The following is a 22990-nucleotide window of genomic DNA, read 5'->3' as shown; positions in this document are numbered from 1 at the left end:
AGAACTCAATCCCATTCACAATCGCAACGAAAAGAATAAAATACCTTGGGATAAACTTAACCAAGGAAGTGAAGGATCTATACAATGAAAACTACAAGACTTTCTTGAAAGAAATTGACGATGACATAAAGAGATGGAAAGACATTCCATGCACATGGATTGGAAGAATAAACATAGTTAAAATGTCCATACTACCTAAAGCAATATACAGATTCAATGCTATCCCAATCAGAATCCCAAGAACATTCTTCACAGAAATTGAACAAACAATCCTAAAATTCATATGGGGCAACAAAAGACTGCGAATTGCTAAAGCAATCCTGAGCAAGAAAAACAAAGCCAGCAGAATCACAATCCCCGATTTCAAAACATACTACAAAGCTACAGTGATCAAAACAGCATGGTACTGGTACAAAAACAGGTCCACAGATCAATGGAACAGAATTGAAAGCCCAGAGATAAAACCACACATCTATGGACAGCTAATCTTCGACAAAGGAGCAGAGGGCCTACAATGGAGAAAAGAAAGTCTCTTCAACAAATGGTGCTGGGAAAACTGGACAGCCACATGCAAAAGATTGAAAATTGACCATTCTTTTTCACCACACACCAAAATAAACTCAAAATGGATCAAAGACCTAAAGATTAGGCCTGAGACAATAAGTCTTTTGGAAGAGAATATAGGCAGTACACTCTTTGACATCAGTTTCAAAAGAATCTTTTCGGACACTATAACTCCTCAGTTGAGGGAAACAATAGAAAGAATAAACAAATGGGACTTCATCAGACTAAAGAGCTTCTTCAAGGCAAGGGAAAACAGGATTGAAACAAAAAAACAGCCCACTAACTGGGAAAAAATATTTACAAGCCACTTATCTGACAAAGGGTTAATCTCCATAATATACAAAGAACTCACACTGCTTAACAACAAAAAAACAAACAACCCGATCAAAAAATGGGCAGAGGACATGAACAGACATTTCTCAAAAGAAGATATGAATATGGCCAATAGACACATGAAAAGATGTTCATCATCGCTAATCATCAGGGAAATGCAAATCAAAACTACACTAAGATATCACCTTACACCCGTTAGATTGGCAAAAACATCCAAAACCAAGAGCGACAAATGTTGGAGAGGTTGTGGAGAAAAAGGAACCCTCATACACTGTTGGTGGGAACGCAAACTGGTATAGCCACTATGGAAAACAGTATGGAGATTTCTCAAAAAGTTAAAAATAGAAGTACCCTATGACCCACCCATCCCATTACTGGGTATCTATCCTAAGAACCTGATATCAGAAATCTCAAGAGTCCGTTGCACCCCTATGTTCATCACAGCATTATTTACAATAGCCAAGATGTGGAACCAGCCTACATGCCCAGAAACTGATGATTGGATAAAGAAGATGTGGTATATATACACAATGGAATACTACTCAGCCATAAAAAAAGACAAAATTGGCCCATTCACAACAACGTGGATGGACCTCGAGGGTTTTATGTTAAGTGAAATAAGCCAGTCAGAGAAAGACGAACTCTATATGACTCCACTCATAGGTGGAAGTTAGTATATTGATAAGGAGATCAGATCAGTGGTTACCAGGGAAAAGGGGGGTTGGGGGGAGGGCACAAAGGGGGAAGTGGTGTACCCACAACATGACTAACAAAAATGTACAACTGAAATCTCACAAGGTTGTAATCTATCATAACATTAATAAAACACACACACACACACACACACACACACACAAAAGAATAACAAAACCCCCCCAAAAAAAAAAAAAAACTGAGAGAGTAAACCACCACTAGACCTGCCTTGCAAGAAGTGCTCAAAGTAGTTCTTTAAGCTAAAATGAAGATGCTAATTAGTGACCCAAAAGCAACTGAAAGTATACAATACTCTAGCAAAGGTGAAAAACAAACAAAATTAGAAACCTGTAACTCTATGTTAGAATGGTGTATTAACCACTTAGTTCGAGTGTAAAGACATAGGAAAAGAGCATCAAAAACTACAGCTACTATAATTCTCAATGAATTCACAGTATAAAAAGAGGTAAATTGTGACATCAAAAATATAAAAGAGGAATAAAAGGGTGGAACCTCTATAAGAGAATGAAGATAGGGTACTCTCAGCAAAAGAAGGCTTATTTTATCTATGAGATGCTTATGTAAGCCACATGGTAATCAGAAAGCAAAAATCTAGAGGACAGACACAGAGAATAAAAGGGGAGACAGAGCAAATCACCATGGAAAACCACCACTTAAGAAACATACATAGAAACAGGGAAAAAGAAACAATGGAGACCCAAAAGAACCACAAGGCCAATGATAAGATGGCAACAGTAAATCATTACACATCAATAATCACTCTAAATATAAATGGACTGAATTCAGCAATCAAAAGGCAGAGAGCGGCCAGATGGATAAAAAACAAGACCCAACTATATGCTCCTACAAGAAATGCATTTCAACTCTAAAGACACACACAGGCTCAAAGTGAAGGGTTGGAAGAGCATATTCCATGTAAGGGGAAACCAAAAGACAGCAGGTGCAACCATACTCACATCAGATGAAATAGACTTCAAGCCAAAAACGCTAACAAGAGACAAAAAAGGTCACCATACAAAGGGGTCAATACATCAGGAAGATATAACAGTTGTAAATATATGCGCACCCAACATCAGAGCACCAAAATACATTAAGCAAATATTAACAGATCTAAAGGAAGAAATAGCAAACAATACTGTAGCAGACTTCAATGCCACTGTCAGCAATGGACGGATTATCCAGACACAACAACAACAAGAAAATATTGGAATTAAACCACACTCTAAAACAAGCGGACTTAGCAGACACACGTAGAACATTCCATCCAACAGCAGCAGAACACACATTCTTCTCGAGTGCACACAAAACAAGTTCCAGGACAGATCATATAATAGAGTGCGAAACAAATCTCAGCAAATTTAAGATCGAAATCATGCTCTTTTCTGACCACAATGGTATAAAACTAGAAATCAACAAGAGGAAAGCTGGGAAATCTAAAAACGTGGAGACTAAACAACACACATTGAACAACCAATGGGTCAAAGAAATCAAAAGGGAAATAGAAAACTATCTCAAAACAAATGAAAATGGAAATACAACATATCAAAACCTATGGAATGCAGCAAAAGTAGTTCTTAGAGGGATGTTTATAGCAATAAATGCCCACATTAAAAAAAAAAAAAGATATGAAATAAACAACCTAACTTTGCTTACACCTCAAGGAACTAGAAAAAGAAGAACAAAGTTAGCAGAAGGAAGGAAACAGTAAAGATTAGAGAAATAAATGAAATAGAGAGCAGAAAAATAGAAAGGATCAACAAAACTAAAAGTTGATTCTTCATAAAAGATAAACAAAATTGACAAAAATTTAGCCAGACTAAGAAAAAAAGAGAGAAGATGCAAATAAAATTAGAAATGAAAAAGGAAACATTACAACTGCTACTACAGAAATACAGGGGATCATAAGAGACTATTATGAACAATTATATGCCAACAAATTAGATAACCTAAAATAAATGCTAAATTTATAAAACACATAAACTACCAAGACTGAATCAGGGAGAGACAGAAAATCTGAACAGATCGATAACAAGTACAGAGATTGAATCAGTAATCAAAAACGTCCCAACAGAGAAAACCTCAGGAGCAGATGACTTCACTGGCAAATTCTCCCAAACATTAAAACGAGAATTAACACCAATCCTTCTCAAACTCTTCCAAAAACCTGAGGAGGAGAGAATACTTCCAAATGCATTCTGAGGCCAGCATTACCCTGATACCAAAGCCAGATAAAGTCACCACAAGAAACGAAAACTATGGACCAACACCCTTGATGAATACAAATACAAAAATTCTCAACAAAATATCAGCAAACTGAATTCAAGGAACACATAAAAAGGACTATACACTGTAACCAAGAGGGATTTATCCCTGGGATACAGGATGGTTCAACATACAAAAATCAATAAATGTAATACATCACATTAATAAAATGAAAGATAAAAATCACACAGTCATCTCAATAGATGCAGAAAAAGTATTTGACAAAATACAATATCCTTTCATAACAAAAACACTCAGCATATTGGGGCCAGCCCAGGGTTCACCCGTTTGGATCCCAGGTGTGGACCTACATACTGCTTGTCAAGCCATGCAGTGGCAGGCGTCCCACATGTAAAGCAGAGGAAAATGGGCACGGATGTTAGCTCAGGGCCAGTCTTCCTCAGCAAAAAGAGGAGAATTGGTGGCCACAGATGTTAGCTCAGGGCTAATCTTTCTCAAAACAAAACAAAACAAAACAAAAAACCACTTAGCACATTGGGTACAGAAGGAACGTAGCTGAACACAATAAAGACCATATACAACAAACCCGCAGCTAAAATTATACTCAATGGAGAAAAACTGAAAGCTTTTCCTCTAAGATCAGGGACAAGAAAAGGATGCCCACTCTCACCACTCTATTCAGCATAGCACTGGAGGTCCTAGGTAGACCACTTACGCAAGAGAAACAAATAACAGACATAGGAATTGGGAAGGAAGAAGCAAAACCGCTGCCATTTGCAGATGATCTGATTCTGTACACAGACTCAAGCGAAACACTGTTTGAACTGATCAACAATTTCAGTAAAGATGAAGGATACAAAATCAACATACAGAAATCAGTAGCATTTCTATATACTATGGATGAAAAATCTGAAAAAGAAATAAAGAAACTATCCCATTCATGACAGCATCAAAAACAAGAAAATACTTAGGAATAAATTTAACCAACAAAGTGAAAGAACTGTACAATGAAAACTACAAGACTTTGCTGAAAGGAATGGACCAAGATACAAACAAATGGAAAGACATCTTGTGTTCATTTATTGGAAGAAGTAATATTGTTAAAATGTCCAGCCTACCCAGAGCCATCTATAGATTCAATGCAATTCCCATGAAAATACCAATGGCATTCTTCACAGAAAGAGAAAAAACAATTCTAAAACTTGTAGGGAACCATAAAAGCCCCAGAATAGCCAAAGCAATCCTGAGGAAAAAGAACAAAGCTGGAGGTATCACACTTTCTGATCTCAAACTACACTTGAAGCTACAATAACAAAAGCAGTAGGGCACTGGCACAAAACACACAGACCAATGGAACAGAACACAGACCCCAGAATTAAACCCTTGTTTATACAGTCAACATTTGACAAGAGAGCCAAGAGCACTCCACGGAAAAAGGACGGTTTCTTCAACAAATGGTGCTGGCAAAACTGAATAAACACACGCAGAGCCCTAAACTGGACCCCTATCTTACGCCACCCAGGAAAATTAACTCACAATGGATCAAAGACTAAACATAAGACCTGATACTATAAAACTCCTAGAAGAAACATAGGCAAGAAGCACCCTGACGCTGGTCTTGGCGATGATTTTTTGGATATGACAAAAAAAAGCACAAAGAACAAAAGAAAAAATCAACAAATGGGGCTACATTAAACTCAAAAGCTTTTGTACAGCAAAAGAAATCATTAACAAAAAGAAAAGCAATGTACAGAATGGGAGAAAATTTTTGCAAATCATATATTGAATAAGGGGTTAAAATCCAAAATATACAGAGAACTCATACAATTCAACAACAAAAATAAACACAATCTGGTTGAAAAATGGGCAGAAGAACTAAACAGACATTTTTCTAAAGAAGACATCCAAATGGCCAACAGGTACATGAAAAGATGCTCAGGATCACTAATCATCAGGGAAATGCAAATCAAACCCACAATGAGGCATCACCTCACACTTGCTAGAATGGCTATCAACAAAAAGACGAGAAAAGTGCTGGCGACGATTCGGAGAAAAGGGAACCCTTGTGCACTCTCGGGGGGAATGTAACTCGGTACGGCCACCATGGAAAACGGTATGAAGATTCCTCAAAAGTTAAACACAGAGCTACCGTATGATCCAGCAATTCCACTTCCAGGTACTTACCTGAAGAAAATGAAACCACTAACTTGAAAAGACATCTGCACCCCATGTTCACTGCAGCGTTATTCACAACAGCCGAGACAGGGAAACAACTAAGTGTCATCGACAGATGAATGGATAAAGAAAATGTGGTACATGTACACAATGGAGTATTACTCAGCCACGAGAAAGAAGGAAATTCTGACATTTGTGACAACATGGATGGACCTTGAGCATATTATACTAAGTGAGATAATTCAGAGAGAGAAAGACAAGTACTGCATGATCTCACTTATATGGGGAAATTTAAAAAGCCAAGCTTGTGAAAACAGAATAATATGGTGGTTGCCGGGGGTAGTGGGACAGGACAGATGTCGTTTAAGGGCACAAACTAACAATGAGTAGTAAACAAGCCCTAGAGATATAATGCACAGTACAGTGAATATAGACAACAATATCGTATTATAATCAAACTTGCTAAGAGATTAGAACTTAATTATTCCAACTACCAAAAGGAAAGGATAATTATGTAACATGATAGAGGTGCTAATTATCGCTACAATGGCAATCATATTACAATATATGAATGTATCAAGTGAACATATTGTATACCTTAAATTTACACAATGTTATATGTCAACTGTATTTCAATAAAAATAAATAAATAAATAACGTTTGATATAACTTTAGTCAGAAGTCTCTATCAGAATCACAAAAAATTCTCATTTCTTTTTGTGAGGACTGAGTGACCATATAACTTATCTTCCATCCTGGGATACTTTTAAGAATAAACAGGGATGATGGTAATAATAATAATAGTAATACCACCGCCACCACCAGGGCAACACGGACAAACCTCGACATTTGGTCATTCTATCTAAGGGGGAGAAAATTAGAACAGAACTAACTATCCACATTGTGATTTTTATGGTTCTTATTCTGGAGAGGTAAAGAAAAAGTTATGGTACAGTTTGCATATAAATAAAGATCAGATCCAAGAGAGAATTTCCTATGACACATCCCCGGAAGAACAAAGATTATAATTAAAATCCTAATTCCAGATACTAAAACAAATAGAAACTCACCTCTGGTTTGGGGACGAAAGCCCGACCTGGAATTGTCAAGGCGTGCTGCACGCTGCAGAGGTACTGGGCCATAATGGAAAGGCGACTGCGCTGTTTGCTTCCCGTAGTGGCTGTAAGTCTCTATGGAAGAAAAGGGAATTTGAGCAAATAATGAATTCAGTCTGGTCAGATGGAATGGAGCCAATGCTGCATTATCTATGAACACCAGGTGGATTTTTTTGATGCAAAGTTTAAAAGCATAAGCTATTTGACACATATTATGTCGTCAGCATGGGGAACACTCTCCCCCAATATCAACTGAGGTACATCAAAGAACTGTGAATAATACCATATACAATGCACTCAAAAATCAAGTAAGAAAACCTCCCTGCCACTGACTGTGGAGGATTTTCAAATCACCGTTACTTTCTGTAGAAGAAAGTCCTGTACGAAACAAGTAATCAATAAATCTTTGATGAATGAAGAAATTAGCAAGCATAATGAAGAACTAAAGATGCTTAAATATTTTAGTTTTATGAATTACTCCAACATATAAGCGAACATTTTCAATGGTGTCCTTTTCTTTATTTAAACGTAATAAAACCTTGACTATTCAGAACTCCTGGAGAATTGGCTGTTTTTGACAACTGATTTTTACAAGAAACTAGGAATTTATTCTTTTAAGCACCCAAACATGTTTATTTTAAAATCAGGTATATACAAATTAACTCATAAATACAGTGCAATTTCAACGAAAATCCCAAAAGGATTTTTAAAAAGAACTTTAAATTCCATTACACTTTAAACAGAAAAGCAAAGGGCCAAGAAGAGCCAGGACACTCCTGAAGAACAGGGACAACGGACGTGGAGGGGAAGACGAGGTGGGGTGACTCAGCCCACCAGGTGTCAAAATGAAGGCCGTACGGTATTGCTACAGGCACAGACAGACCAACGGGACAAAAAGCCTTAGAAACGGACCCCAGTACATGAGGATATTTGATACGTGACAGATGTGATGGAGCAAGTGCTCAGGGGAAAGTGATCATTCAACAAGTGATGCTAGTACAAGTAGGTGTCTACAGGGGGCAAAGCAGGTCTCTGTCTTGTACTATAACCAACAATAAATGCCAAGTGAGTGAAAAGCAAAACTTTAAAAAATTTTTCTTAGTAAATATCTATGACCTCCACAGTAGGGAAGAACTTAGAGATGTAAAGGCAGAAGCCATAAAAGAAAAGCCTGATATATTTTGTTCTATTAAAAGTAAAGACGTCTGTATAATAAAAACCCTATAAAGATAAGTTACAGGGGCCAGCCCCATGGCCAAGTGGTTAAGTTCACGCACTCCACTTCAGTGGCCTGGGGTTTTGTCGGTTTGGATCCTGGGCACGGACCTAGCACCACTTAAGAGGCCACGCTGAGGTGGTGTCCCAAATGCCACAACTAGAAGGACCTACAACTACGTACTGGGGGGCTTCGGGGAGAAGAAGAAGGCAGGAGGAAAAAAAAAGAAGATTGGCAATAGATGCCAGCTCAGGTAACAATTCTTAAAAAAAAAAAGATAAGTCACAGACTGACAGAAGGTATTTGAAACTCATACATCTGATAAAGGATTAGTGTTCAGAATATAGAAGAAACACCTACAGATCAATAATCAAAAGACAAACAACTAATAGAAAATATGGTAAGAAATGATAAGAGCAACACAAATGAACCATGAACTGTCTTCAAGCAGATTACAAATTAGGGACATGCACATTAAAGCCATAATGAGATACAAGTTCACATGCACGAAATGAAAATAATTTAAACAGAACCAAGTAAAGGCAAGGACATGGCAAGAGGACACTGCTAGTGAGAGGGAAAATAGGCACGAGCACTTTGGACCACAATTTGGCAATATACAGAGTAAAGGTGAAGCCGAGTCAACCCTTCTGATCCTTCCAGTCTACCTTCAGAAGTACGTCCTAGAGAAGAGCTTACATACTCCCCAACAGATATGCAGAAGAATGCGCACTGCAACATGGTGTGAAGCATCAAGAAAAGTGGAAAAACAAAGGTCCATCAACAGGTGAATGAATAAGTAAATTGTGGCAATTCTGACTGGAATACTAAAGGATAGTGAAAGTGAATAATAGGGTTACCAACATATACCCCAAAGTAGAATAAAAAAATTAAGTGGCAGAAAATAAGTACAGCATGACTCCATTTGTATAAAAACTTCAAAAGATAACTTACTGTTCACTCTGTGTGTGTATCTATAACTGAGATGAAGGTAAAACACGTGCAAGGGAATGATGAATATAAATTTTAAGATGGTACAACTCAGGAGAAAAAGAAAGGGGATGGAGAACGGCTCCAACCCCATCTACAATATTTTACTTCTTAAAAAAAGCTATGAAAACTACGGCAATATGTTAGGGTTGGACCAAGCTAAGTCACGGGTAAAATAAAATTAGGCATACCATCTTTCTAAAATGCATTCTGCTTCTCTGTGTTCTAAGAGCTCACTGGACATTCTAAACCTCTTCTGAATGACAGAGGGTCAACAATAAAATACCAACGATGACTGGGATAATCCTGGAGCTGGTAAGCCAGCAGCGTGCCTCCTCGCTAAACAGACACTGTGCTTTCTGAGTTGTATTTACCGCACTGGGTTTTCTCTTTGCTGCATCACTGTCATGCCAAGCTCTAACAGTTCCTTTTACTTTGCTGCTTCTAACCTGCTGTGGGCATGAAAACCACATAATTTGGCTTGTAAGAGATCTGCCTTAAATAAGATGAAAACATAGGTTTTAATCTGAGATACCGAGAAAATTTCCTATGGGCAAAATTAACTGCACGTTTGGTCGCATCTACTTTCTTACTCAGAAGCCATCCCTTATCTCATGCCTTTTTATTTTAAGTTACCTGGCTCTTGCCTGTATTTGGAGAGTTGAAATTATTGGGAAGTTGAGTTCAAGACAAGTAATGAGTTGCTACACTACACGTGACAAAACAAACTCTTCCCTACTAAAATGTAAAACCAACAAATACATATATTCTCAAGCAAATATAAAAAACATAAAGACAAACAATGGAAGTACAGATTTAAGTTAAAGAATAAGCTTATGGATCAAATAGTCAAAAATATTTCTAGTTCTTCATAAAGAAAGAAAAAGAGCTTAATTTTACCACTGGTATAAAATTCAAAATGCATTGTGCAAACTGGCTCAATTCAAACAGCTGTATAAAACTAAAATCTAGCATGAACATAATCACAAAATTCGAAATAAACCAAAAGAAATGCCCAGATTAAAAATTATTATTTCAACCTGGATTTTCTTCCAATTTTTCACTTTACATCTGAAAGGTCTGTTTGCACTGGTGAATGCAAGAGAATTTAAAAATCACTTTAACCAAAAAGCAAAGCAGTGAGGCACAGGGTAAGCTAATTTGATATAAAGACACGTTTCAGAACATTTCACGTAGAGCACTATGCATCCAGTCCTGCCAGGGCACAGGGTATCCTGACCCACTAACTTGACCCATCCAATCTCTGGAGCAAACACACCCAGGGTGTGGAGATGAAAACACGTGAATCCTAGGTTTTAATTTAGAAGAAAGCAGCACACACACCTGCCCTAACTCATTACGGAACAATTCAAACCGGAGAGCTTTGCAAAAGACTTCACTAAAAGCTAGCTTAAGAGTTAAATGGTCGATCAACCATTCAAACATGAATTGACATTTCTCTGATACATACATTATAGGTAAAGCTATGAAAATTCAAAGTCGAGATAGAAGATTTTAACAGCAAAGGCCAGGAAACCAAACCAGTTAATTTTTCAGTAAAAGGAAACCTCTAACCCTTGAGCTTTTAAGCATTCCGACTGAGTATAAGAAAAACAAGGGGTCAAAGAATTCGCAAGGACAGTGTTATTTTTTTTCTTATTCATCTAAAATAATTTTAAGTAGAAAAATAGGGCTTATACTTGAGAAGCTACACAGCCAAATATCAAGGACAGTAAGAACTAGATAATTAACAGAGAGGTGACTCTCTCCCTGCTAGGGATGTGACCATTCAACAGCCAGGGTCCCCAGAGAGGGCAGGAGATAAGGAGGCTGATGCTGGACCCAGAAAGCAAAGCCCACAGGCCGCTCACATGAAGGACTTGAACACCATGACTTCAGCAGAAAACATGCGACCTGTGTTCAAGTTCAGCATTCTCTGTCACTGGCTCCATGACCTTCTGGAAGACATTAAACAACTCTGAGCCTCGGTTTCATCATCTATAAAATGAGGTCAGATGAGATTTGTTAAGGTCTCGTTACTGCTACACAGTCTGATTCTACTTTATGAGCTGTAACTTTATATAGTCTGTGTGTCCCTTAATGTGTGTGCACTGAATGCCTACACTTCCACCCTGCAGTCCTAGAGAGAAGCGAGTAAGGGGACTGTGCTCATTTATTTCTGTTTTGTAACTCACAAAGCCAAGCAAAGAAAATATTTATTTAAAAATGTTTTCCGTGGCTAAAATACAAAATTACAAATAAGACAGTGTCAAGAACAAAGAGAGGGTATGTAAGAAAATCACGCTATATATTCTCCCATAGAAACTTCCACTTGCAAAATGTGAAAATCAGTCAGAGGACCAGTGGTACCCATACTTCTAAAGCATTCCATAAATTATAGACTCAATATAAACTCTTCTCAATATTCATATTAAAATCAACTTTTTTTGGTTAAAGAAAAATAATTGCATATGGTGAAGTCGAAGCAACACTATTATTAACAACCACACTGACATTCTGAGTCACTGAAAATATTACTCCATCTTTTAAGCCTGTTTCTTTGCTCTTTCCCAAAAAGAATTAGAGTACATGGTATTTTGCATCTCTACTGTGTTATTCAAGAACAGAAATACTATAATCATCATGTCAGCTAGGAAAAAAACCCAAGGACAAATCTAAAGGTTGAGAAAACCAACAAAGCAAACTATTAACATGCCCTCAACTCAAACCAACAGAAGAGAATGAACAGACTCATGAGAAGGAAGTGACAAGAAACTTAGGAAAGTGGGATGGCATCTTAGAGTCCCTCACAAATGCAAAAGGGTCCTACATTCTTGTGATGGATTTTATGGCCAAGTACTCTAAAGCAGTTTCTCAACCTCAGCATTATTGACATTTTGGGATGGTTAATGCTGAATAATTCTTTGTTGTGGGGGACTGTCCTGTGCACGGAAAGATGTTGACCAGCATCCCTAACCTCTATCCACTAGACACCAGAAGCTCCTCCCCCTAGTTGTGACAACTAAAAATGTCCCTAAGGGGTGGGTGAGGCAAATCACTCCATGAGAACCACTGCTCTAAAGGGCTTAAAAGAGAGAGATGTATATAAGAAACAAAATTCTTATGATAGACTCATACATTATTTGAAAAGAAGGCATCTAAAGAACTGAACTAATGTAGTATATAATCCATTCTCAAAGGAATTCTGATATTAAAAAGCTGCTTACAGAAACAACTATGAAGCTGAATAAAATGCATGAAACAACAGTTTTCATAAACTGGACAACAGGCAGCATGGGACCGTGATCAGTGACAGAAGCTTACACCTGGGGGCCATTCTCAGGCTGCAGCACAGGGAAGAGGAACACAGAGCCCAGAGCGCTCCCTGACCTGAGGAGACAGAGGCTGGAGTTCTGGGGGGCCAAGGCAGCCAGAATGTGCGGGGCTGACTACTGGAGATGTGGCCACGGGTTGGGGCAGGAGAAGAAGGGAGTGAGCAGAGCTCCTGAGATCTGCTCCTTTAAGTCTTTGGCTGAGCACTGATCTGTAAGTGCCTGAGGTTAACTCAAGCCTTGGGAGGCTGGGAGGCAGAACCATCAGAAAGCAGTAGGACAGAACAGAGCTCACGCAAGGCTAGAAATAGTTTGCATTTCCAGTAGCTAAAGTAGAGAGCCCTTGAAATACACAGGGCACTGGGGGGTTCCTCAGAAAGGTCGTGACTTAGTAGTGGGACTTAGCCTCTGATTAAAGGATCTGGACCCGTCATAAGAAAGCCTAAAAGCAAGCCTCAAACCAACCTGCAAGTAACTTATCTACATACCGGAACAAAACCCACCATGCAACCCAATACAACAAAATCCAGCCCTCTACAACATTAAAAACAAACACAAAAACACTCATGATATCTGGTATCTTGTCAAAAATTACCAGGCTTGCAAAGCAGGAGAAAATGGGACATGTAGCAAAGAGGGAAAAAAAATCAACTAGTGGTGGGGGCCAGTCCGGTGGTGTAGTGATTAAGTTCACGAGCTCCGCTTTGGTGGCCCAGGGTTTGCAGGTTTGGATCCCGGGCATGGACCCATACACTGCTCATCAAGCCTTGCTGTGGTTGTGTCCCACATACAAAACAGAGGAAGAGTGCCACAGCTGTTAGCTCTGGGACACTCTTCCTCAAGCAAAAAGAATATTGGCAATAATGTTAGCTCAGGGCCAGTCTTCCTCACACTCACACAGAGACACAAAATCAACTGGTAAAACAGTGCAGAAATAACAGAAGTAATGAAATTAGTAGGCAAAGATCTTAAAACAGCTCTTTTAAATATTATACTTATACGCAAAGATGCCAAGGAAAGCAGGAACATAATGAGCAGAGAAAGGGAAGATAAATAAGAACCTAGACAGAACTTCTAGAGATAAAAATATAATATCTGAAATAAAAAATAAATTGAGTAAATGGGGTCAATCCCTTGGCACAGTGGTTAAGCTTGGCACCCTCTGCTTCAGTGGCCTGGGTTCATGGGTTCAGATCCTGAGCATGGACCTACACCACGTGTCAGCCATGCTGTGGTGGCAACCCACATATAAGATAGAGGAAGACTGGCACAGACGTTAGCTCAGGGCTAATCTTCCTCAAGCAAGAAAAACCCAGGAAGATTGACAACAGATGTTAGCTCAAGGCTAATCTTCCTCAGCAAAATAAAATAAAATAAATTGAGTAAAATTAACAACAGATTAGCCATTGCAGAAAAGAGTGGTGAATTTCAAGACACAGTAATTGTAATCAACTTCTATATATAGTGAACTACTAAATTTTTTCCTAAGAGTTAACCAAATATCCATGTATTTGCTAAGTAATTCTTCTTTTCCCCTGATTATGATCTGATTATTATTAGACACTAAGTTGTCTGATTCTGGGCCTTCTAATCTCTTCACTGATCTGTTTCATGCTGTGTCACAGTGCTTCGATTATTAGAGCTTTACAACACATTTTAATATTAGATAAGTAAGTCTTCCCTCATCACTCTTCTTTTTCAAAATTTTGTATCTATTCTTGCAGGTCCATTCCTTAAGATGACCCCTGGAACTCAACTACATCTCAAGACATTATCGAAAAACATAATTTGGAAAAGTAAGCATCTTTACAATAAAAATTTTTCCTTCCAGGGTTTTGATATTTCTGTTGACGTATCTCAGTGATCTTTGGAGACTCTTGGTAAAGTTTTGTGGTTATTTTTATATAGGTCCCTCTTTTTGCCTTAGGTTTCCAAAATAAACAATTATGTACCTCCAAATGTTATTTTTTACTTCTCTTTTCAATAATGGTATCTTTTATTTGCTTCAATCCCTACTGTATTTAGTTTTCTATTTATTTATCACTAATTCAATCCTAAACTCTCCCAAACTTGTACAACTACTCTTTCAATGTATTAAACATGACAGGTATTCTGTCAAATTCTTGATCTGCTCTGATGTGAACTGAATGTTCTTCCTGAGGATTCGCTCCTCCAGCTTCTATATTGGGCCTTCTGCTTCCTGGATTTCACATCATCTGTCTTCTTGGTGTCTCTAATCAGACCAATGCTTATATAAGCTTTGTCATTACGTCAGAGGTTTTGATAGAGGTCAGTGAAGGGCAAACTTTTCAATAAATGGTGTTGAATTAACTGGGATATGTTAGAAATAGCAAAATTGGCTTCTACTTCAACCAAACAGAAAAATCAATCCCAAGTGGATTATAGATATAAATGTGAAAGGTAAAACAATAAAGCTTCTACAAGATAAGAGAAGACTATCTCCACAATCTCAGGATATAAAAGGATTTCTTCACCAAAATACAAAAAGCACTAACCATAAATTTAAAATTGCAAAAAGACAACAATAACAGACCATAGAGTGGAAGAAGAAATTGGCAACACATTTAATTAATAAAGAACTAGTATGAAGAATATGTAAGAACTCCTTCAAATCATGAGAGAGACAAGCAACCCAACAGAAAAACGGGTAAGAGACAAGCACTTCACAGAACACGTTATCCAAAAGGCCAATAAACATGTAAAATGGTGCTCAATTTCATTAAAAATCAGCAAAAGACAAAAGAAAACCACAGTGACACATTCTTCCCAGGTTAACAAAAATGCCTAAGTTTGGTAATAGCACGTACTGAAAAGGATACTGAGCAAAATGAACTCACACACACTGTTGGTGGGAATATAAATGGGCATAACGACTAGAGAACAATTTCGAATTATCCAGCAAGGGTGAAGATTTGCAGACCTTATGATCCAGCATTGTCACTTCCGGGTATCACCCTAGAGAAATCTTGCCTATATGCTCCAGCTGACATAAATATAACAATGTTTATGATAGTTTTCTTTGTAGTAACAAAATATAAACAAATTCAGGGTCCCAAAAGAGGAGAATGGATAAATTATGACAGAGTTAAAGAGTGGGCAGTATACAGCTCTACAAACAAACTACAGCTATGACCAACATGAGTGACTCAGGATAAAAGAATACATACTGTATGAATCCATTTGTATGAAGTTCAAAAATGGACAAAACTAAAGTATATTAATTATATAGATAAGAATCTATGTAATAAACAACTCAGGGAATGCTAAGTCCCAAATTCATGGTATTGATTACCTTGGTAGTACATGGGGGACAGGAGATGCGATCAGAATGACGTATACAAGAGGGTGTCAAAGATGTTGGTAATTTAATTATTAATTTGACTGGGGGTAGGGATTTGACTGTCTTTCTATTAAGCCATACATATACATTATATACTCTTGTGTATTTATATGTCACGATAAAATTTTTTTAAAAACACTTAGTCTGCAGATCCCCTCCTTAAACCACTGCAGCTAAAACACTGACCTTGCCTACCCTGTAGGTTTACTTTCTAGAGAGGGAACCTGGAACACTCCCGCTGTGGGATCGCAGGCATAGCTGAGGTGGGGGATTAAGTGGAAGTCTATATGCTGAATAATGAGACACCAAACCCCCTCCCTCTCTCAGCTCCAAGTTGATTATCACATTCTCATTAAGTTCAACATATCAATTTTAACATACCATGTGCTAATCCCTATGTACTAATGTATCACCAACATCCCACAGTTTCGTCTTTCTTCAGTTGTTGTATGGCCACTCCATCCTACATTTACTATACTGCCTTCTTGAATGTCATGATGTCAATCACGTTCTCCATGGAGAGTTTACTGCAGTCACATCTGTCATCATCATTACATGTTTGATTTTTGGTTAAGCTGTTGTTGGGTTTTTCTGTGTGTATAAAGGAGTATTTACTTAATGCAGTATTATTTTGAATTTGATCATGTGATAAAATAGCCAGAAAAAGTTGAAACTTACCTCTGCCACTTCCTTTTGAAAAGTCAATGTCATCTGGGTTCTGCCATAAGCAAAAGGTCCATCTCTACGAGAAACATTTTCAAGCCACTTGATGATCAGTGGAGTTGATACACTAAAAGGCAGATTTCCAATAATATGTACATTTGGAGGATCTGGATGGCAGAAGAAAAAACAACTTGGAATGAATATATATTCTGAATAAATTTTAGTTAAGGGTAAAATCAAATTGGATATTAATAGCATCAAACAAAAATATATGAAAAGATATGGCTGAGTATTTTTTCAGTCCATTTATTCTTCAAAAGCAATATACTCTCACAATCAGCTTTGGATTATTAAGGGAAAAAATTCTACCTAATTAGTGTTCAGAGTTGGTTTATGGGAAAAGAGAATTTGCTTCGGACATGACGAGGTCAAAGTGCCTGTGGGACACCCAGATGAAGCTGTCAGAGGGTCAGAAGCCCAGGAAGGGGATACAGGCTGGACATAAAGATGTTAAGTGTCTGCATTATATAGGTGGTCAGTGAAACCATAGGAGTGGAGTAATGCAGTAATCTGTAGCATGAAAAGAGAGATGCCTCAAAAGAAAAATCTCAGAAACAACACGTAAGAGGTGGGTGGAAAAATAACCACCAGCAAAGGTTTGAGAAAGCTCCCAATAACGTTAAAGGAAAAGTAGGAGGGCCTGGTATCAGGGAAGACAGAAGCAGAGAAATCCTCCAGAAGACAGTAGTCAACAGTTAAATGAATGCTGGAGGACTCCAAGGTTTGAAACAGTCAATCAGGATGTCACGGTGACTCAAGTGTGGCTGGGGCAGGGGCGGAAACCTGAAGGCAGCGTGCTGAGAAGAGAGCGGCATGTTGGAAGGTGGAGGTGGACAGTGGGAACCAGTCCGAAGGAGCCCGGCTGTGGAGAGGCCAGAGGCACAGTCGCAGCTAGACAGGCGTGCACCAAAATCGCTCCTCCATTTGTTCTGAGGGGTTGTGGAGGCAAGAAACCTACCCTGTCTACCTACATATTCCAAAGAGCTGGCACATAGCAGGAACCCCGTAAACACTGTCCACGAAGGAAGAGCGCCTTGGTTGGTCATCGAATGCAAAAGAATGGAAATAAAGGTACAACAAAGGCTTGGGTGTGGCTTAGTTTACTAAAACATTTCTTTTTCACCACTGGGAAAAAGTAACACTTCAGAGTTCACCCCATCCTTACACGGTATCATAAAAATGACAAGTTTATGTGAACAGAACCCAAACCATTTGAAAAATATGACACAAATTAGAATTAAGAAAAAGTAATTAGATTTTATATTTTTGAAGAAAGTAGAACAGCAAAAAAAAATTACAATGCACAATACTTAATTCTGTTCAGATAATTTTTAAGATAAATGTATAACAACAAACATTTGTAATACATAATAAATAATATAAACATTTGTAATAAAAATAATTACAAAAGAAAATAAGAGAACCAACCCAAGTCACTTACCATCCTCCCAGTGTCTTTTAAGACTTTCTGGAAAAGCCCTTTCTATCTTAAATGTCAACACATCTCCATGGACAATTCTCAGTTTTCCGGGTGCTGCATCAGAAAGCATCTAGTTACAAAAAGGTCAATAAAATGAGCTCATACACTTTGGAGAAGAATGAAACTAATTTTTTTTTACTTCAAATCTGTGCATCATTAAATCAACCTGAAAAGCCAGAGAATAGGAGTGATCATTAATGAACTCGTAGTATACTGTGTCTGCTGCAATAGACAATTGTGGCGTTTCACTTTTAACACATAGCAATGACTGGGGATGGTAACAGATAATAGTATATCGATAGCTTATAATTTCACAAATAATATATCAACATAATTTTGACCCTCAGAATGATTTGTATTTCTGTATAAATTTAGCAAAAACTCAATTTCAATCCGTAAGTTTTTAAATTAAAGACTAAGGACATTATAATGAAGTACTGACAATTAATTAGGAATAAAGCATATGAAAGATGAGCTCAATTCAACTAAATCTTTATAGCCTAAATGTATACAAAAGATTCTATGTATTACCAAGATCTTTAACGTAATCCATGGGTAGATTCAAGCCAACAGGAAAGTAATTTGTCATGGCTGAGCTGTCTGAGACACTCAACATGACCACAGCGCCCCCAATCTTAATATTTCTTGATCCACAGGCACTTTGAACCTAATGAATCATCCTGCATGAACAGTAGCTACCTCCTAGCTTATTTCTACCTTCCTAACCATGTGCTTTCCTTCAGTCTTTCTGAGTAAAAAAGAAAAAGAAAAAAATGCACCCATTCCGCTGTTATCTTCTTTTTCTTCATTTCATCCACCTCAGCACCATACCTTAAGAAATGCTCTCACAGTACCAAAGTGCCGGCACCCAGCTAAAATGAGCCCTATAGCTAAGCCGTCTATAAATCTATGCTGTGTTAAGTGCCCCTGTACCCAACACAAACTTGATTCTCAAAGTCCTTGGTAAAAAAACCAGAGAAACCAGATGCAGTCCCTGAGCTTATAAGGTTTAAAACGTGGGAGTAAATATAATCAACAAGAACAAACATCATTACTAAAGTAATTAAAAGCAAGAGGTGACCCTCTGCCCACAGTAAGTCTCAGCTCAGGGAGCTCAAAGAACCTCGGCTCCATCCAATTCAAGGCATTTCTGCCCTGAGCACCCCGGGGTCTTGCTTTTCAATTGGTCCTCAATTAAAGCTGACTTCCTCTCCTAACTCTCTCCTTGCCTAACTCAGGCAGCTGACAGGAAGGATGAAAGAAACATCACATAAGCCAGAGAGGAGACACTGGACCAAGGCACCCAGGCTGTAGATTCCTCCTACCTTTGGGTCAACACTGTGCCTTGCACGTGCGTCTTTATAGCACTTAAAACACACTGGACCACAATGATGTCCATACAGGGTTCTCTCCCTGCAACAACATAGGCTCCTTAAGGGCAGCACCTGTCTCCTTCTACCTCACGGGCCTGCAGCTACAATAGTCCATAGTAGGGGCTTCATATATATTTGATGAGTGAATGAACAAGTAAATGACCAAACGGCATTCAATTTTCTGTCAAGTTGGAGACTTCCTCTGCTAGCCTTTGAGACTTTTGGCTCCCAAAATTTCTAAGGTCAAGAAACTTGCAAAGATTTATTTCACTGATAGGCAGAATTATACACGTAACGTTTGTTTTAGAAATACATGGCTGAAATGCCTATATTGGTAAAAGGCTAAACATTTTAAGTGTGGGAATCATCCAGTTTGCTATGTTTAGTCATGGTAATTTAGTAAAAATAACTGCATACCTCTGATATTACTGTACTTACAGATTATTTTAAATTACCATGATTTGCTAAAACTTAATCTGATGAGTTCCAGACAATAAATCTTAGAAAACATAATAACTTCAATATACTGTAAATAAGGAGATAGTTCTCCATGCGACAGGCTGTTACTGTAGAAAACCTGTGTATTTAATAATAGAATTTACCGTCAATGAAGAACATTAGAATTTGTTTCTATAATTATGCCTCATATAATTAAAACAAAACAAATTAGCATACCAAAAACAAAAAGGCAGAACTAAAAGCTTATGTTTCACGATGTCAATATATAGAAAAGTAATTAGTAATTAAGACTAAAACCTAACAATGTAAACTTGGCTCTTTGGCATTAATTTACATGCTCTGATAACCACATCTGGAATATTATTTTTTTCCACATTGACACACACAGCTGCATACCAGAAAACTGATATAATTCACATTCACCTTCCTTTCATAGGGTTAAAGTTCCCTTTCTATTATGTTTCTTTGGGACTCCCCTTCAGGCTTAAGTCTCAGTCAATGACAAAGCAAACCCTCTCATTCTTTAAAACGTCTCCCTCTTCCATGACTACTTTGTAGTTGCTTCCCCTTCCCAACTCCCCACTGCAGAAAGAATGGAGGCTGGAGCTCACAGCTTTACGTGAGGGCCCTGCAGCAATTATCAGGGGAAAAAGCGCCACACAAACTGAAATGATAGTATGATTACAGACAACAGCCATTTAAACACCTAATGATACTCAGCAGAGACACAGAAGGACTTTCTAACCAACCGCTAACAGAGAAAAATGTTTTTATTATCATAATGATATTGGAGCACGGTGGAGGGGTGGAAAAGATCACTATTACAGCCCTTCAAGAATAACACTGTGCATTACACTTCAAAACCCTGGAGATGTTACCTCGTAATGTGCTCAAAGGCACAGCTGACTATGAATGCAGACACTTGATTACAGCCAAATGAGTATTTTTACAGACACTCTTAAATTGTTCTATCATTTTTATTTTAGTTTTCAATCCTATATTCTTTCAAAATGAGATGTAAGTAAGCTTAGAGTAAAAGCCATTCATTAAATAAGGCTGTAAAAGAAGAAACAGAAAACCAAAACCATGCAAAGGAGAAGCATGCATGTAAATCATACGAGCCAACAATCCTCGAGATGTTAGCTCTCACGACTGACATAGTGAATTATGTAATTCTTATTCTCTATTGGAAGTACTTATATCAAGTACTTATATCAAGTCTCCAAGAGAGAAAATGTTTTTTTTCTGGTATTAAATAGGTTTTCCAAAGGGTACCTGGAACAAAATAATGGAGAATGTCTTTAATAAAAATGAGAAAAACACAGAAGTATTGTTCATATGGTCACTTAAAAATCTCTCTCCTCTAACAAGTCAAGGCTTAGTGAAGGCTTTTCTGCGGAAGGCAAGTAACGACAGTCCTTCTACGTAGTTTCTTGGTGATCTAATTTGATGAAGAAAGAATTTACGCAAGTCTTGGAACTTACGCACAATTATAAATTCCTTGAGAACGAAAAACAGTATCGAATAGCTATTTTGTGTGTTTTATGCGACCTTCTCATGGCGAGGGCTCATGGCAGCCAACACTGTACAGTGGGCTAAGCATTCCTTTCACAGCCCAGGGTATTACCTTCTTCCTGACTTGCCACACAGTAGAAACCCAAACACTGCTGAAATGAGGGCTGGGCAAACTGTTAGGTAAACTACATGAGAATGAAGGAATCTACAATACGCAATATGAGAGGTGAAAAATAAAATTTTTATTCTTACTAGAATACACAGAAAAGAGTCATACTGTTAGACTAATAGAATTTAAGATAATGTTACAATAGACTCTTTCGAGGGTGAAGATTATGGCATAATTTCAAAAAGTCAACTTGCTTTGCTTTATATTCTTTTCATTTTTTATTTTTTTGAGGAAGATTGGCCCTGAGCTAACATCTGTTGCCACCGTCCTCTTTTTGCTTTAGGAAGATTGTGGCTGAGCTAAGATCTGTGCCAATCTTCCTCTATTTTATATGGGATGCCAGCACAGCATGGCTCGATGAGTGGTGTGTATGTCCGTGCTGGGGATTCAAACCTGCGAACTTAACCACTACACCACTGGGCCGGCCCCTTGCTTTGCTTTTTAAACAGGACCAGAACATGTACAGGAGAAACTCATTTACTCAGCCTCATCAAGGAATTAGATGTTTGATTTAGCACATTTTTCTATTCAACCAATGTTTACTCCTTGAAGTGTTAACATTTCTTAAAAAGAAACTTACAGGTGGAAATCTTTCTAAACTATATCGCATGCTTCTCTCCCTTAAGCTAACAACAATGAACCCAATTTCACCCTTTCCTTGATGACTTGGGTCACTGTTGTCAGTAGAGTACCAGCCTTAATGGTTATGATCTTTTACTAGTGCGCTTTTTTCAGTTTTTATATTTGCTTTTCATAGCTTGTCTGCCACAGTAATAACTTCTTGCCGTTGTGAGTGGGTCAGTTTCTAGCACTGATCTCTGTACTTCCAATTTGCAGTGGACTAGGAAATCACTTTGGCTGTAAGCTACCTTTTGCTTAGTTGTTGAGTTCTGTCTATGTTATGATTAATTATGGTTATATCTATATCAAGTAAGTTATGTGTGTAAAGTATGTAATCATCTCACAACAGAAAGTCAGGCAATCTCCCTTTTTAAAAATTTGCTTGAGATGAAAGCATTTCAAATTTTTATTATCTCTGATTAAAAACAGCTCCTTTGCCAGGATGACTAAATCACTTTATATGTCCCTTTATAAGATGATGGGGAATGGGAATAATTATCATAGCAAATGTTTATTGGCTACTGGCAATATGCCAGGCTTTTTACATAAATTTCTATCTATCCTTGCAATAACCACAAAAGATAACTATTATTCCCATGCTGCAGATGAGAAGCTGAAGCTAAAAAA

At 37.8% G+C, this 22990-nt stretch overlaps 1 protein-coding gene across 1 annotated transcript in view; it reads right to left on the bottom strand.

Moving 5' to 3' along the window:
* Positions 1-22990, bottom strand: part of TFB1M (transcription factor B1, mitochondrial) — a 68300-nt gene that overhangs the window by 33236 nt on the left and 12074 nt on the right. The window contains exons 3-5 of the mRNA XM_044761789.2: positions 18188-18296; positions 16702-16853; positions 7080-7199 (exon numbers count right to left, since the gene is read on the bottom strand). Coding sequence (XP_044617724.1) covers positions 7080-7199; positions 16702-16853; positions 18188-18296 — 381 coding nt within the window. The remainder of the gene's footprint in view (positions 1-7079; positions 7200-16701; positions 16854-18187; positions 18297-22990) is intronic.

Source organism: Equus asinus, chromosome 1, assembly GCF_041296235.1.
Source record: "Equus asinus isolate D_3611 breed Donkey chromosome 1, EquAss-T2T_v2, whole genome shotgun sequence".
Lineage (NCBI taxonomy): Eukaryota > Metazoa > Chordata > Mammalia > Perissodactyla > Equidae > Equus > Equus asinus.
The sequence above is the reverse complement of the archived record's forward strand: the minus strand, read 5'-3'. Positions and strand labels throughout refer to the sequence as shown.